Source organism: Linepithema humile, chromosome 6 (genome assembly GCF_040581485.1).
Source record: "Linepithema humile isolate Giens D197 chromosome 6, Lhum_UNIL_v1.0, whole genome shotgun sequence".
In the NCBI taxonomy this organism is placed as follows: Eukaryota; Metazoa; Arthropoda; class Insecta; order Hymenoptera; family Formicidae; genus Linepithema; species Linepithema humile.
Genome location: NC_090133.1, coordinates 21739206 through 21753682, shown reverse-complemented (window position 1 = coordinate 21753682; position 14477 = coordinate 21739206). Strand labels below are relative to the sequence as shown.

Genomic DNA, 14477 nt, shown 5'->3' with positions numbered 1-14477 from the left:
CACAAAATTTTTCAGAAAAATTTACAAGCCGAATATCGGCCTGAAAATTTTCTTGCCGCTGGCCGAAGCTGAGTTGCTTGTGACGTGTAGTTACTTTACTGATCGCGATCGCGCGATTTTAAGAGTTTTCCTGTGGCCAATTTGCGCGATACCGCCAATCTGTCGAACTCCCGTGCGGCTGAGATTTTCGGCACCCTCAGTCTCTCTATTATTGCTCGTTACAGAATGCTCTCGCACTCTCGTTGACAACGCGATAACGACTATTCACCTAATTCGAATAGCAACTGCGCCTGCTTGAACGTGCGTAATTGGGAAAAACGTGGGAAAAATCCCGATTCGATGAGACCGACGGTAAAGGGCAGATTAGTGGCCGGCGCAAGTTAACGAGACACCGTTCGAACACTGTGTGTGGAGTGGTGGCTTCATGTCTTTAGTGTGACGGATACACGTTCTTTCCCCCTTTCGTGGCTCACCTGAACGACGTGGACGTCCTCCGGAGCGGCAGCAGTGCAATGTACCGAGCAATACGCCTCCGTAGCATCAGACCAGTCTCTCCCCTTCTTTCTTGCAAACGTATTATTGGAAATTTACAATAAACAATATATACAATATATGATCTAAATCTTTTATTCCTCACCTATTTAAATTTCATGAATAATAATTTCAGAAATTGCGCATGTTATCGCATGTTACCGCAAATTATTGCGGCATGTAATTAAATCAATATGCTATGTCAGCTTATCGTTTAATTCCTCATTTTACTAAACATATTTTTCAACAATTATTTTTAAACAAATTATCATATTTGTAATAATAAGAAGAATGTTTATGGAAATCTATTTAAAATTATAAATATAATAATATTAATTAAAAGAAACTTACGTTGATCAGCGGGGGGGGGGGGGGGAACAGAATATATTTACATATTTACCATATATCATGTACCATTTTATTTAGATTTAGTATTATTTGCAAACATTGCTATCATCATTAATATATTTTAACGTATGCAAACATATACAAGCAATAACTGTCACCTTTTTATGCAAATCATTTATTGCTGTGTATAAATTTATTTAAAAAATAAATAAACAAATTCGTTTGAACACATTTTCATCGTTAATGCCTGTTGTAAATATGTGAGTAATCTAGTTATTAAGCGTTCCGAGAAGGAAGATGTTATGAAAGATCTGACGTCAAATTTTGCATATTGTCGATATCGAGGCTAAACGCAGTTGAAAAAGTTGTGAGAAAAATGCTCACGGCGCATGAAGATAATGTCTGCGATTATTTTGTTTCCCTTTAACCTTGTCTGGAAATCTTTTCAATCCTCCGCCGAAGGATTTGCGAAATCATAAATTTCTCCTTGCTATTCCATGCCCGAAGTTACAACAAAATGTGTGATCCGCCTGCTCCTCATTTGCTTTCATTCCTTTTCTCTTTGTTAAATCATTTTTAACAATTGTTATTAAGTTATTATCAAGTTATTAATATAAATTTGTATTATAAATATTTATTATTGTAAAATTATAAATGTAAAAGTTTTTAGATCAAACTTACTTTGTCTTAATTACAGATTTCTCGAGATCCAATTTAGAACTAATTTAATTTTTTTAACAAAATCTGATGCAATATTATTAAATATTTATAATAATTTTGTAACATTTAAATATCTTTGTAAAAATAAATTTCAACTATATATATATTGTACGCATTTTATACGTACGAATATTATAAAACAAATAGCTGGATATTGCTTAATTTTCAAGATAAATTAATGTATTTAGTATAATAATGTTTAAGCATAAATTGCGCTAATTTAAAAGCAGCAGTTATTATAAATATGTAGATAAATATGCAAAAATCATTGCACGACATTTTATATCTATATATTTATTTTATTTTTTTATTCTTTTTTTTTCAATTATACAATATAAGAATATTCTGTCACGTATATTTAATTTCACTGTTTACAATTAGCAAACGAAAGAAGCATCTCCATACAGACATTAATTACGGAACGGTTTAGACGATAGAACATACAAACATAGAATATCCGTTCCACGACAACGTCAAATGTCAAGCCGTATAAAATTATAATGATTTATATATATCTCGTAATGTTGCGTGATTACATCGCGTTTCACGCTTGCAACTTTACTCGATGCTCACCGTTTGCTTGTACATACTTACGCGCCATTCATCGAACATTTATTGCGAGTATCACACAAAGATTATATTCTTTCGTAATAATTTACGATGGTAACCACTCATATTGCTGATGAAACTGCTTTTATTGAATGAAGAAGTCAGTCTCTTTTCTCTATTATAATTTTTATCGCTGCATTCTTTTAAGATTAATCTGCCACAAGTACACCTTGTATTTAATAACCTAACACGAGTATTTTAGGAAGATTGCAAAATTCTATTTGCATAGAGAATGCTATTTTCTCTCTTCACCTCTGATATTCAATATCCCTTTTCGCGAATTCTAATTTGCACGAACAATATTGTCATTTTTTGTTCATATCCATTCAATATTTCAAAGTCTTGCAATATGCGTTTTTTTAACTGAAAAAAATGTAAAAAATATTTTTGCTACAAATTTTTCATTTGAAGTCGACTTTATTTTCGATATAACAATTTTCAACTTCGGAACAAGTCCTTGATTATATTAATTGTAATGATACATTTCAATCAGAAATATTATATTGCGTGTCACGCAAAAGTACTATAACAAAGATAAAGTTATTACATTTATAATTAGACCTACTACATTTCACAACGTATTTCAGAAAATTACATTCAGTTATAGTATCATTGCGAAAGAAGATGCTTTATTAAAAATACTTTATTTTAGCGAACACGTATGGCCTTCGGAGTCACCAAAGTTCACAAATACACCTCGTTTATTATCTTACTGCGCTTCCTCTTTTCTTTCGCCATTCTCGAGTTTCGCTTTTCCATGTCGCGTCTTTGTTTTAAATTTTACGTTTCGCAAGACGCGGTATTATATCAAAGTATAAGTGTTTAAATGTTTAATTAATACATTCTAACATTTAAGAAAACATTTGTGAATTTCGCAAATATGACTTTAGACTTTTAAGATTTCATAAATATTCTAAAATGTAAATATATATTTTTATCTCATTGAATTTTAATTTAATTTAAAAATTAATGATAAAAATATATATTTACATTTTAGAATATTTATGAAATCTGAAAGGTCTAAAAAATTAAATTAAATTAAAATTAAATTAAATATCGCATAAATTTATTTAATCGAAATGTTATTTTTATTAAATTTATATTATGATTTTTACACAGAATAAAATATAAATATTTAATTAAATTAAAATTAAAACAACGATGTCTTTCATAAATCTTTTGAAATCAGCTTCGGAAAAAGTCCTCGATTAATTATAATAATAAAGAAAAATTTTATTAAATCAGAAATGTGTTAGAGATTACGCATCACGTAATTATCGTGAAATCTATACCTATATAATTGGATATTATTATTAAAGTAGTGTTAAAGTATTCTAGACATTTTTAATATTTTATATCTCTTGATATCTGATACTGATATCTCTAAATATATTGTTAGATAAATTACTTATATTAGCATGTTAACAATTATATTATTAGATAAATTACATATTATGCCTATATCTCTATTTAAATAGATATTTATACATTTTTAACAGCGCTAATATTAATTAATGGAGAAATACTTCAGATCTTAGATGTAGATTCAGATAGTATTAGCGGATACATCGACACCTCTCTATATCGGTACTTAAATCTGCAAATGCAACTTCGCATTTCGTTTCCTATCTGATGCTGCCCTCTGCTGCACATGTTGCAGGACGGATGCAGCACGTTGCAGAACAAGCAATATACGGGTTGCTAATCCGCAGGCGCGTTTCCGGCATATATACCGTTTCGTCTTCTCCCGCTCGCATTCCTCGCATTCATGCTGGAGCCGCTAGTTCCTCCTCTCTCTTTCCACACGCCCTTCGCACCCCGCGGACCTCCCCGCAGGTCACCGTATTCAAGTTCCACAGTACTTGCGTCGTAGCAGCCGTTTTCACAGCGACCCCACTAGTCCCCGGTCCCCGTAACCGGTAGTCTGTCTGCTACTCTGATGTGGCAACAGTTGTTCCTCGTTGCGCTCACCGTTTGCTTACTCTGCTTCCATCCATTGATTTTTTATCTTTCCGTGTTTCCTCATTCGCTTTTCGTGAGTGCTCTCCTATTCTTTTCCATTCTCGCGGGACTCATCCGAACACCCGCGTACAACTGATAAAAGCGACAGTGTCAGGGTCAGTGCTAGTGGGGCATCGCGGCGGCGTGCTACGTCAGAGAGTTTAGTGCGGCTCCGCACGGGTGAAAGGATTGTCCTCGTCTCATTCCCGTCCGACGACTGTTGTCAGTCAACCGTCGACGAACATGTCTCTCATTGTCGACTGCTTTCGTCATCTGACATACGGATCGCACTACAAAAGCGAGGTATGTGACACGTGCACATGCTTATCTCGTGTGACAAATATCACCAGTTTGCTCCGTGATATCGGTGCTCGTATATCGGAGTAAATTTCGTGTTTTGATTGCGTTTTTCAAGAGCAATCGCAGAATTATTTTTCTAAATATGCAAACTATTTTCTGCAGTTAATTATATTTTGTTAAACGCTTATTTTTTAATTAAATTATACCTCTCTGACATTAAATTGAATGACTGATTTCTCTCTTATAATTACATGGGAAGACATGAAAGTGTAAAGGTAGATAGATTTTATACTTTTTGCAAGGCATTGCAAATTATATTGAAAAATAGTGTAATATATTATTATTTACATATTATATATTATTATTAACATGTTATTTAATATTACAATGTATTATGTAAAAAAATTGAATCATTATTTGGTAGCAATTTTTAAATGTTTCATACAGTAAAACTTATTATTTACTATTATCTATATTTATTCTTTATTCGCGTAAATGTGTAAAGCTAGTAATGAATATTTTCGCGCGACGACGTTAATATTAATTAATGTCTCACGATTTGTATGCAATTCGTAATTTCGTCGTTATACAGTATATGATTACATTTAGAGAGAAATGTTGAGTTTCATATCAGCGGCATTATTATTCATGACATTTGCATTTTGACGTGATGTGTCAAGTAGCCCCGGCTGGTCGCCATTGAATATAAAATATGGGTCACTCGAAGAAATTGTGCACGCGCATTCTGAAATCTGATGGTGGCCTTGAACGTGATGCTGAGTGCCATTACGCGGTTACTTTGTTCGGAATAACCCATTATTGCGCGATATTATTTAACATGATTTGTATCGTCAATAAAGTTTAAATATCATGCTGCTATAATAATCTTAATTAAGATTACTTTAATTTAGAAAATTTATCACTGCTTTACTTAATTATCATTTTACGCATTTCCCGAATATTTTATCTGTGCAAAGATTTAATCAATTACATGTAATTGTACGTGATGTAAAATTCGTATAATCACTTTTCAGGCTACAATGTTTATAGGAAAGAAAATGTTACGAGCCAAATTCTATTCTGATATTATAGTCGGAAAGTAACTATTGAACAAAAAAAAACTTGAGTAACTATTGACTTTTAAATCCTGAAGTTTTTTTTTGAAAAACATCATATTCAATATTCCCTTTTCTCAATTTAATGTTTTAAATCAGCTGGTGTATGTTTTAAGTATCCAATTAGACACTTACAATATAAAAAATTGCCATAAGTAATATGATTTTACATTGCGTAACTATGTGTAATTAATGTTCCACATGTTCCTTGAATTCAGAAAACTGAATAAGATATAAAACATCTTTACTGTAAGAAAGTTATTATATTAAATAATAATATACATCAACATTTATATTATAACAAGTGTACTGTGCCATGAAAAATAAAGAAAAAGATATTTGATGAAAGTGTGTTTTGTTGTACTCATTTTCTTTTATTTTCACGAATATTAATTTATATTTTCATATTATTTTATACATTTATCAAATATTTTATTCAGGAAGGATTTTATTAATTACACATAGTTGTACGTAATATAAAATATGAAAGAGCACTTTTTGGTTATCAATATTTTTATGAAAATATTACGAGCAAAATTCTATTCTGACATAGCAAAAATAACTATAATTGACTATTCGTCTTAAACATTTTTTTCAAAAATATTAAATTCAGTATTTCTTTTTTTTCAATTTAATTTTTAAATTAACTAATATGTTTGCAAACTTATTTCAGTTAAAAGGCTACAAAGTGACGGATGTGAATCGTACGAGAAAAATCGGCATTGCCTGTCGAAATTTCCAGGACTTGAAACAGAAAGCGTGTTCGAAGCTAAATGTAAGTATATATTAAAGCAAAACAGACATTAATTCTACATTGATTGTGTCAATCTGTTTTGGATAACACGTTCACTTGTTATATGTACGCATCACGTCTTGACAGACGTATTATGAACGACTATATGAATAATGCAACGAATTTTCATGGAATGTAACTGCGTAAGGAAGTTTACCATGTAAATGCCGGGCATCCACATTCATCGAGTATTTTGTGACTGAGTACATTGTTTTGAGCTGGATGTACATATTTTTGAATATTGTGATAATCATCAGAGGAAAATAATACGAGTTTTCACATTAATTAACATAATACAAGCAAAATAAATGTATGTAATATAGATGCAAATATAATCTCGCAAATACCATCTCGACGAAAATATAAATTTTTCGAGAATTACAATTCAAATATTTCTTGCTTCTTTTTTCTTCAACTTGAAATACTCGCATTATTTATAAATAGAACCGCAATAATATCACAATGGAGAATAAAAGCAGTAGCACCCGATGAGGATGCATTGAGCGAGTCATCGCTGCTCGACTTTTGCTCATTCAATGCGTTGCAGAATGCGGAATTTGTCCTTGCAATCGAAAGTAAGAATAGCGCTCGGTGCATGTGCACTGTACGATTCACTGCTGTCTAGATTTGTTCAATTTCCACAAATCAGTGCTTCTATTCTTTCCCACCATTACATAGAATAATCACTTAAATCGTGCTGAAATAATGCTTTCGTTACGCTTTTCCACGCTTACTTGACTGTCTCTATAGTGATTTTTGACCAGTGTCATTACGTAAGGTAATGTGTGTGGCAATTTCCAGACTAAGTTGCATTCGGAATAGACACGTGTTGTAAGTTTTGCTTAAGATAAACTTTTGAAGATGGAAAGTCATTTATTAAACATGTAAAGAGACTTGCATCGAGTGACGAGGATATTTTGCAATTATGCAGAAATTATGCAATCTTACTAACAGATTCTTCAAATATCTCTCTTTGAAACACAAGGCTAGTATTAAAAAAATGAAATATTTATTAAATACAGTGTTTTATTCGCGTAATATTTTCATTATTTTTATGTGATAATTGACATTTAAAAAAATGTCAATTATCACATAAAAATAGTGACTGAGAAATAATCACGAAATAATTTTTAAAAAATGTCAATTAAAAAAAAGTGTCAATTAAGAAAAAAATATTTTTCTTTCATTATTTCTCATAATAAAATTTTCTATAATTAGACACAATTTACAGTATTTTTATTCTTTGTAAGAAAAAGATACGATTATACACGTCAATTACTTCAACAGTGAAATATTGTTAATATCTAACATACATCGAATTTTACTTTACTATTTTTTTTTTTTTTGAGATCTTGGTGAAAATGAGATAAAAACCGATAAAAGTTTCATCGGAGGATGACGGAAATACCGATAAAGAGAAGTACGTGCAAATGTATTTTAGATCACGGTCGTATCGATACCGCAGTCATTTTTTAACAGTTGCCTTTGATGTAAAAAAGGCTGGAAGCTTTTCACTACCACGTAGGCGGTAGCATTTCGAGGGTAGATAGGTTAATCCGGTTGCAGTGCGTCCTTGAAATCCGTATCCGCCCGCAACCGCTGGCTTTATCGAACCAGCCGGGCCAGGGACAGCGAGTAATCTCAATGTCAGGGTCGCGAATCCGCTTTCCGCGTTGCCTTAAAAGTGGACCCGAATATTGCGCTTCGGTGTGCTAATGCTAACGCAGATTGCAAGAGTGCTCGCATATTGAAATTATATTTGAATAAGCCATTTCAAAAAAAAAAAGATAAACTCGAAGTCAGCTCTGAATAATAGATTTAAATAAGTTTACGAATTGTTGACACATCAACATTGCGATTGCGAATTGCTTCGATAATATAAATGCTGTATAAAAATTAATAATTTGTTCCTAAAAATAATTCCATAATTTGTGAGAAGTTATCAGATGAATAAATTAAGATAAGATGAACAAATTGCTTCCTTTTTGATTATTTATGAGGATTTAAACTTTTAATAACTCTGCTAATGAAGAAAAATTGAATGGACTCGTAAGACGGACGCGCCGCGAATCGTAGCTTCGACCTTCATTATTGCGGATTTGCTGAGAGAAATGTGAAAACGATGCCGTCATACCGAGGAAAGTGACGCAAAAGTTAGTAATCCTTGTATTCGGCCTTCGGAGAATTATTTATGGCAAGCTAATGAGGATACATTACATTAGCCTTGATGTCTGTCCAGGATATCGAGTACTCCCCTGCTTCGTTATCAATCATTTATTCAAAATTCAGACGTTAATTAATTTGTGAGATAATTAACTCACTTTAACACAAATGTGTCGGATATGTTTTTTCATTTGATAAAAATTCATCAGACAGGATCAATGATATACAGCTTTGTGTTTTTGCAGGTGACTCATGATCCGACGGAAGTGAATGTCTTTCTTCTGGATGGATCATTGATTGATGAAGAGTACTTTCGTACATTAGAGCCGCAGACTACTTTAATTTTGCAAAAGCCAGGAGAGAAAGTATTATCCGGTTGGTATGACGACAAAAAATAAGCGTAAAACTTATGCCAAAAAAACATATCAGTATATTTGATAACGAGAGCAAATATTTTATTACAATAATATAACAATAAATCACCAATAAAAGAGAGAAAGGTGATATCATTTGTACAGAAATTGATGCAGTATAGCTTTAATATCCGTTCAGTATATCAAGTACTCTCCAGTTTCGTTATTTCGTTATCGATTATTTATTCGAGATAGACATTAATTAATTCGTGAGATAATTAACTAATTTCAATACAAATATGTCCAATGTCTTTTTTCACGCAAGAAGAATTAATCAGACAGAATATTCTATTTCGACTTTTTGAAATTATATTAATTGTTTTGGTTTCAATTAATAGCACAGCTATTATGCACGAAAGAATTAGATATGTAATTGAGGATCTGATTACAATAATAGCGTTAAAAGACTAACGAAAGACTTCCTCGCATCCGGCAGAATCCGTGAACTTTGAAATTCTGGTCAGTGAATCTCTGCTTTGCTACTTCTTTTATAGACGACAGGAAACCTCAACAAAAGGTCATTGCATAAAATAATTTTGCCTTTTATTTTTTCTGAGCCGTGAGTGTTTTTTTTTATACACGTAGTAATATTATAAGTTATCGAAAATATTTTCAGTTAGTCCTTCAATTTTTAGTTGACGAATATATTCGTAGCTGTATAAAACTACCGCTGCTTTCCATTTCTCTATATTCTGCTAATGTTTTGCGCATTTATCATTTGTTATCGCCATAATTTAAGAGTACTAGCGAAATACATTGCCCTACAAATTCAGCGTAAGTTTATCGCGATACAATAACGAATGCACTGCGAGGTTGGCCGGGCGCCAAAGTTAAGCCCTCGAAGTTTGTGAACTTCTTGGCAACGCAAAGTGCGCCTCGGGGAAAGTAGATCGCACTTTTTCACATTGACACGCGCGATGGCGCCGCGCAATTTCCTTTTTTTTTCTCAAGGACGAATGATTTTCCGTAGACGCGGACATTCTCTACGATGCACTGAGACGCGTAAACATCGATTTCCTCATCACCGGCGGCAGGGTGGCGCAATTCCTGACGGAAAATCTTAAAGTAAAGGTCGCCCTGTTGAACAGAACGTTAAATAAAGATGACTCTAAGACGGCGCTTAGTACGAAAGACGAACATCCAGAGTGGTTTGAAGATTTGGAAACCAATTACGCAACCAAGGTGAGTTCTTTCTTATAGAGCTTGTAATCAATTTTTTGTGGTAAAAATGTCGAAGAACATTATCAATTACTAGAATTTCCAAAGTTTTAACGTTTGTAATTAAAATAAATTTGGTTAAAATTTTATTAATCTATTTTCAGCATCTTTTACTTTTTATTTGAATCTCTAAAACTTAATTGACAAACGTAGCTTTATTTTTTATGATTCTAAATTTCACAAAATGTTACTCTGTTTTTTGTGAATAAATTAATCCTTTGATGTCAGCAATTTTAAATTTTGAATGTCGTTATATATGCATATTATTTAGCGTAATTAATATTTTTAAATTTGCAAATATTTAACTCTTTTTTAATCTCTGAAATTGAAGCTCTTAAATCCTTTATTTCTCTCACAGGAAGCATATATGCATCGCAGATGTCAGGACAGAATACGCACGTACTTCTACAAAACAATCGAACAAATCAAGAACTCAGACGTATACATAAATGATAGCAAGGCGAGGGAGCAGCTGCTACACGTGATAGCGTTTTTCAAAATTCAACTCAAGCAGGATCACTATTTCGGATATTATTTTGACCGAAGCAGAGCGGAGACTGATTGTAAGGATGACAGTGATGAGACCGATTGTAGCCGATGTTACGAGCATTGTCCCTGTCATCTTGGCCGCGACGAAACGTACCAGCAATATCTCCGTCTTTTTCAATCGTCGGATGCAAATACGACCGTCGATGCAGATAACAGCGACGAGACGGACGCGAAAAAGTTCACCGAATCTAAGAAAAACGCAAAAACGGCGAGCAATCACGAGGAATCGAAAAGCTTTCCTTATCGCGTGATATCGCAGAAGAAGCAGTTCGCCATTTGCGATAAAATGGGTGAGTTTAGGTGCGAGGGTCGGTGGAACGCGGATGGCTGTGCTTACGGCGACAAACATAGAATCAATCCGTATAGATCCAAAGAGGAGCTCGCCTTATTTTCCACATGGAATTTGGATCACAAGTAAGATAACGATTGTAATATATTGGTAACCGATTCAAATCGCATTATAACATGTTTAACCTTCAAAATATATTTAAAACAAAATATATTTACTGTTTTCAGAATTGAAAGGTCTAGAACGCTCGTTCCGAGGTTACTGCAGATCTCGCGACAGGATACGATCAATGAACAGGACATATATGACTGTTACGACAATCTATTTACCGTGAAAAATTTAAGGCTAGTCCATATTGTGTGCCACGATAAAGGATCGCACAAATAAGCCCCAATTCTGGGACTTTTAGGTCGATGAATATGTTACGCTTATCTTAAAATGTATAGTGACTGTATATGTGACTGTATATATGTTAATGTGAAAGCCAAAGAGTAATTGTACAACATTTTCACAAGAGCTTCCGTAGATTCTCAATTCTTTTTATTTGTACACTGAAAGATGATATGTGCGTAATACGTGTAGACGGTCTTTTACTAGAAAGCTCTACAAATAAGTATGTTTAATATGCTTAAGGACTGTCGATAGAATATAGATCTAGCGATTGTTAGTGTTTCACTATCGTGTGTATTCTGATTGCGGCACGAAATACTAAGCAATAATGTTAACAATAAAATGTCCGTTAAAGTTTAAAAACATGGATTTAAAGAAGAACATAAATGCATATTTCATTCAATAAGTACATTTGAATTCTCTTCTTTAAAATCATATTTCTATATCTTTTAGCAAAATTGATGTTTATTAAATAATATATTGCGTATCATATATCTAAATGTATCATTTTTCACTTGTATGAACAAAAAGAATTAAAAATCTGCGGAAGATGTTGTAAAAACGTCGCAGTGCGTTGCGTCAAATGATTAATTATTTATATCTTAATTGTACGATTCTGACTGAATGATATTACTTATGTTAGTAATATGCCTCCAAAAATTATTTCGTTAATTGTATTGTTCTCATATGTTTCTTCTTGTTAATAAGATTGTTTAATGACTATCTTATTGAAAGAGACTATTGGCATAAATCAATTACGACTACAGGGTTGCATAAGTCACGCGCAATTTATTTCGGTGACCAAAAATTGCCGAAACAAACTATTAGATATCTCAAAAATGTCATTAACAATAAGTACATATTTGATGTCATTAAATATATATTCGATGCTTCTATAGATAAAATCTATTACAAGGAGAAACTAAGCTGATCTGATTTAAAACAGCGTTATCGCTCCTTTTCGTGCTTCAAGTGTGAAGTAGAATATCTTTCAGACACATTTTTATTCTGACTGCGCTCTCGATAAGAGACAAAACAAAAGTTCTGATATATATACAAAAATACACACACATATATATATAGTATATATAATTTAAAGTAAAGTGTGTATATATACAATATTGTTCCTAAATAGGCATACAGGGCATTTTAAATTGTTGATTTGTTAATTAATATATTAATTATATAATTGATTTATGCAAATGGTTGCAGTATTTCATATAACAATATTTGAGTAAACGAAGAATCACATTACTGATACGTTCGATTTTCACGAGTTGTGCCAAAGTAATGTAGAATAAAAATATCAAACATGGAATACACGTTGCTAATAATAGATAAAGAATACAAAAATATTTTATAAACAGAAATTGGCAACACGATTGAACTGTTGGACATTTTAAGGCATACATGAAAGGCGTATCAAAGTCGTTAGTATTAAACATTCCGATGGTTCTTTTCATTAAGTTGTGTTCTTTTAAGAAATTATATTTTTATATTTTTTGATTCATTTATCTTGGGCAGATTTTTAATGTCTATTTTTAATTTTTATATATTATTTAAGTATTTATAATATTTTACATTATAAGAATATAATATTCTGAATAATCAAGATTATATATATGTTTTCTATATAATTTTGTAATAAATTCGGGGTTTTTTAAGCATAAATTGATTTTTTTTTCATTATATATATATTTTTATATACAATTTCATATTAGTAAAATATTTGTTAATTTAATAATTATTTATATATAAGCGAATAATGATTTGAAACAAATGTTCAGCAAGTTAAAAAACAAATGTTTTATAAAGTAAAATTTAAATGGTATCACATGTTTGGTACTTTGTCTCTTTCATAGTTTTCATCGCTTTTATTGATGAAGCATTCACTTCATCAATCAATTTAAACTGCCTGTTGTTTTCAATAAATTTCAAATTGAATGGGCCCATGCAGTTGAGCAAAGCTTTTGTTATTGCACAACGTGCATATCGATGAGAGTTAGTGTTATTTGTGAAACAATAATAACTGTTATTAAAATTAGTGTTACATAAAACTTAACGTATATAATTAATGTTATTAAAAGTCAATGGCACGAGTGTGTAAACAAAAAAGTTAATTTCCTTAAAAAAAAATAACTTTATAAATGAGTTTCTTTGAAGCAGAAATATTTTACAAAAAAATAGAAAGATCGTTGACTTTGTACGAGCTATATATAATGACTGATATAACTATAATAATTTTCTTTATTGTATTGTTAATTGTGTATTATAAATGCATACTAAATGTTAGTTGAAAACTATTTGGCAAGTGTATCGAGGTTTATTTGGAATTCATTCAAGTAAAGCCGCTTTGTTTAACTAGGAATAAGAAATAATTCTTTGCCATTTCTCATTATTAATTGGAAATCTTCGCACTTTTGAAATAAACAAAAAAGATTATTCTAATATTAAATGTTAAAAATATATTTTGATGCGTTTAAAGAATGTATCGTAACACAATATGTCGTTACATACATCGTTTGTTATTCTATTCATGTATAATTTTCTAATCCTTGTTGAAAAATGATAACATGGCTTCGGCCTTTATCGTGATATAAAAACAAATTTATTTTTGAAAAAAAAAATTTTCAATATCGTTATACTGACATATATCAAGATAATGAAAAATTATACAGAAATACAATATCTCAGTATAAATTATATGTAAGGATAGTATTTTTTCCAATGTACGACAACTGGGTAGCTCCACTTTAGAAAAATATATTTTAGGTACAAGACACAAAACAGTTTTATTATTCCTTTATATCCTATTCTAAACTTTTTCGAAATTTTAGATGGTTAAGCAGTTCGGATAGTTCGGATTTTGAGATCAAATATCAAATAAATTGTTTCTAAGCTTCTAGTTATTGGCAAGAATGGTGCGTTAGATATTTATGGGTCGCCACCATTTTTCGTTTGAAACCGAGTACCTATTATTACCTACAATTCGCATGGCATATTTAAGCGGAATAGATAGCAGCGAGAATCGATCCGTA

The 14477-nt window shown here is 31.6% G+C and overlaps 2 protein-coding genes across 22 annotated transcripts in view; one reads left to right on the top strand and one right to left on the bottom strand.

The window, feature by feature from the left end:
- LOC105671809 (very long chain fatty acid elongase AAEL008004-like) overlaps window positions 1–14477 on the bottom strand; it is a 334136-nt gene that overhangs the window by 13313 nt on the left and 306346 nt on the right. For 15 of the 20 annotated variants that reach the window (XM_067356999.1, XM_067356996.1, XM_067357004.1 and 12 more), the window contains one exon: window positions 474–560. The exons of 3 other annotated variants lie outside the window; for them this stretch is intronic. In XM_067356999.1, coding sequence (XP_067213100.1) covers window positions 474–560 — 87 coding nt within the window. 2 more of the 20 variants (XM_067357012.1, XM_012366277.2) reach the window with 2 other exon arrangements.
- Drep4 (DNA fragmentation factor-related protein 4) lies at window positions 3985–14226 on the top strand. Of its 2 annotated transcripts, XM_067356995.1 has the most exons (7): window positions 3985–4512; window positions 6298–6399; window positions 8826–8955; window positions 9430–9510; window positions 9964–10175; window positions 10570–11174; window positions 11277–14226. In XM_067356995.1, exons 1-7 carry the CDS (start codon window positions 4453–4455, stop codon window positions 11434–11436), a joined length of 1350 nt encoding a protein of 449 aa, XP_067213096.1. In that variant the 5' UTR covers window positions 3985–4452; the 3' UTR covers window positions 11437–14226. The 2 variants fall into 2 exon arrangements, with proteins under 2 accessions (XP_067213096.1, XP_012221685.1); XM_012366262.2 differs by lacking the exon at window positions 9430–9510.

What these genes read in the sequence shown, in the direction of transcription:
- Drep4 (XM_067356995.1), top strand. Translation starts at nt 4,453, where the DNA reads ATGTCTCTCATTGTCGACTGCTTTCGTCATCTGACATACGGATCGCAC. An exon ending in ACAGGAAACCTCAACAAAAG is followed by an intron (nt 9,511 to 9,963) that starts GTCATTGCATAA and finishes GATTTTCCGTAG; the next exon opens with ACGCGGACATTCTCTACGAT. An exon ending in ACATGGAATTTGGATCACAA is followed by an intron (nt 11,175 to 11,276) that starts GTAAGATAACGA and finishes TACTGTTTTCAG; the next exon opens with AATTGAAAGGTCTAGAACGC.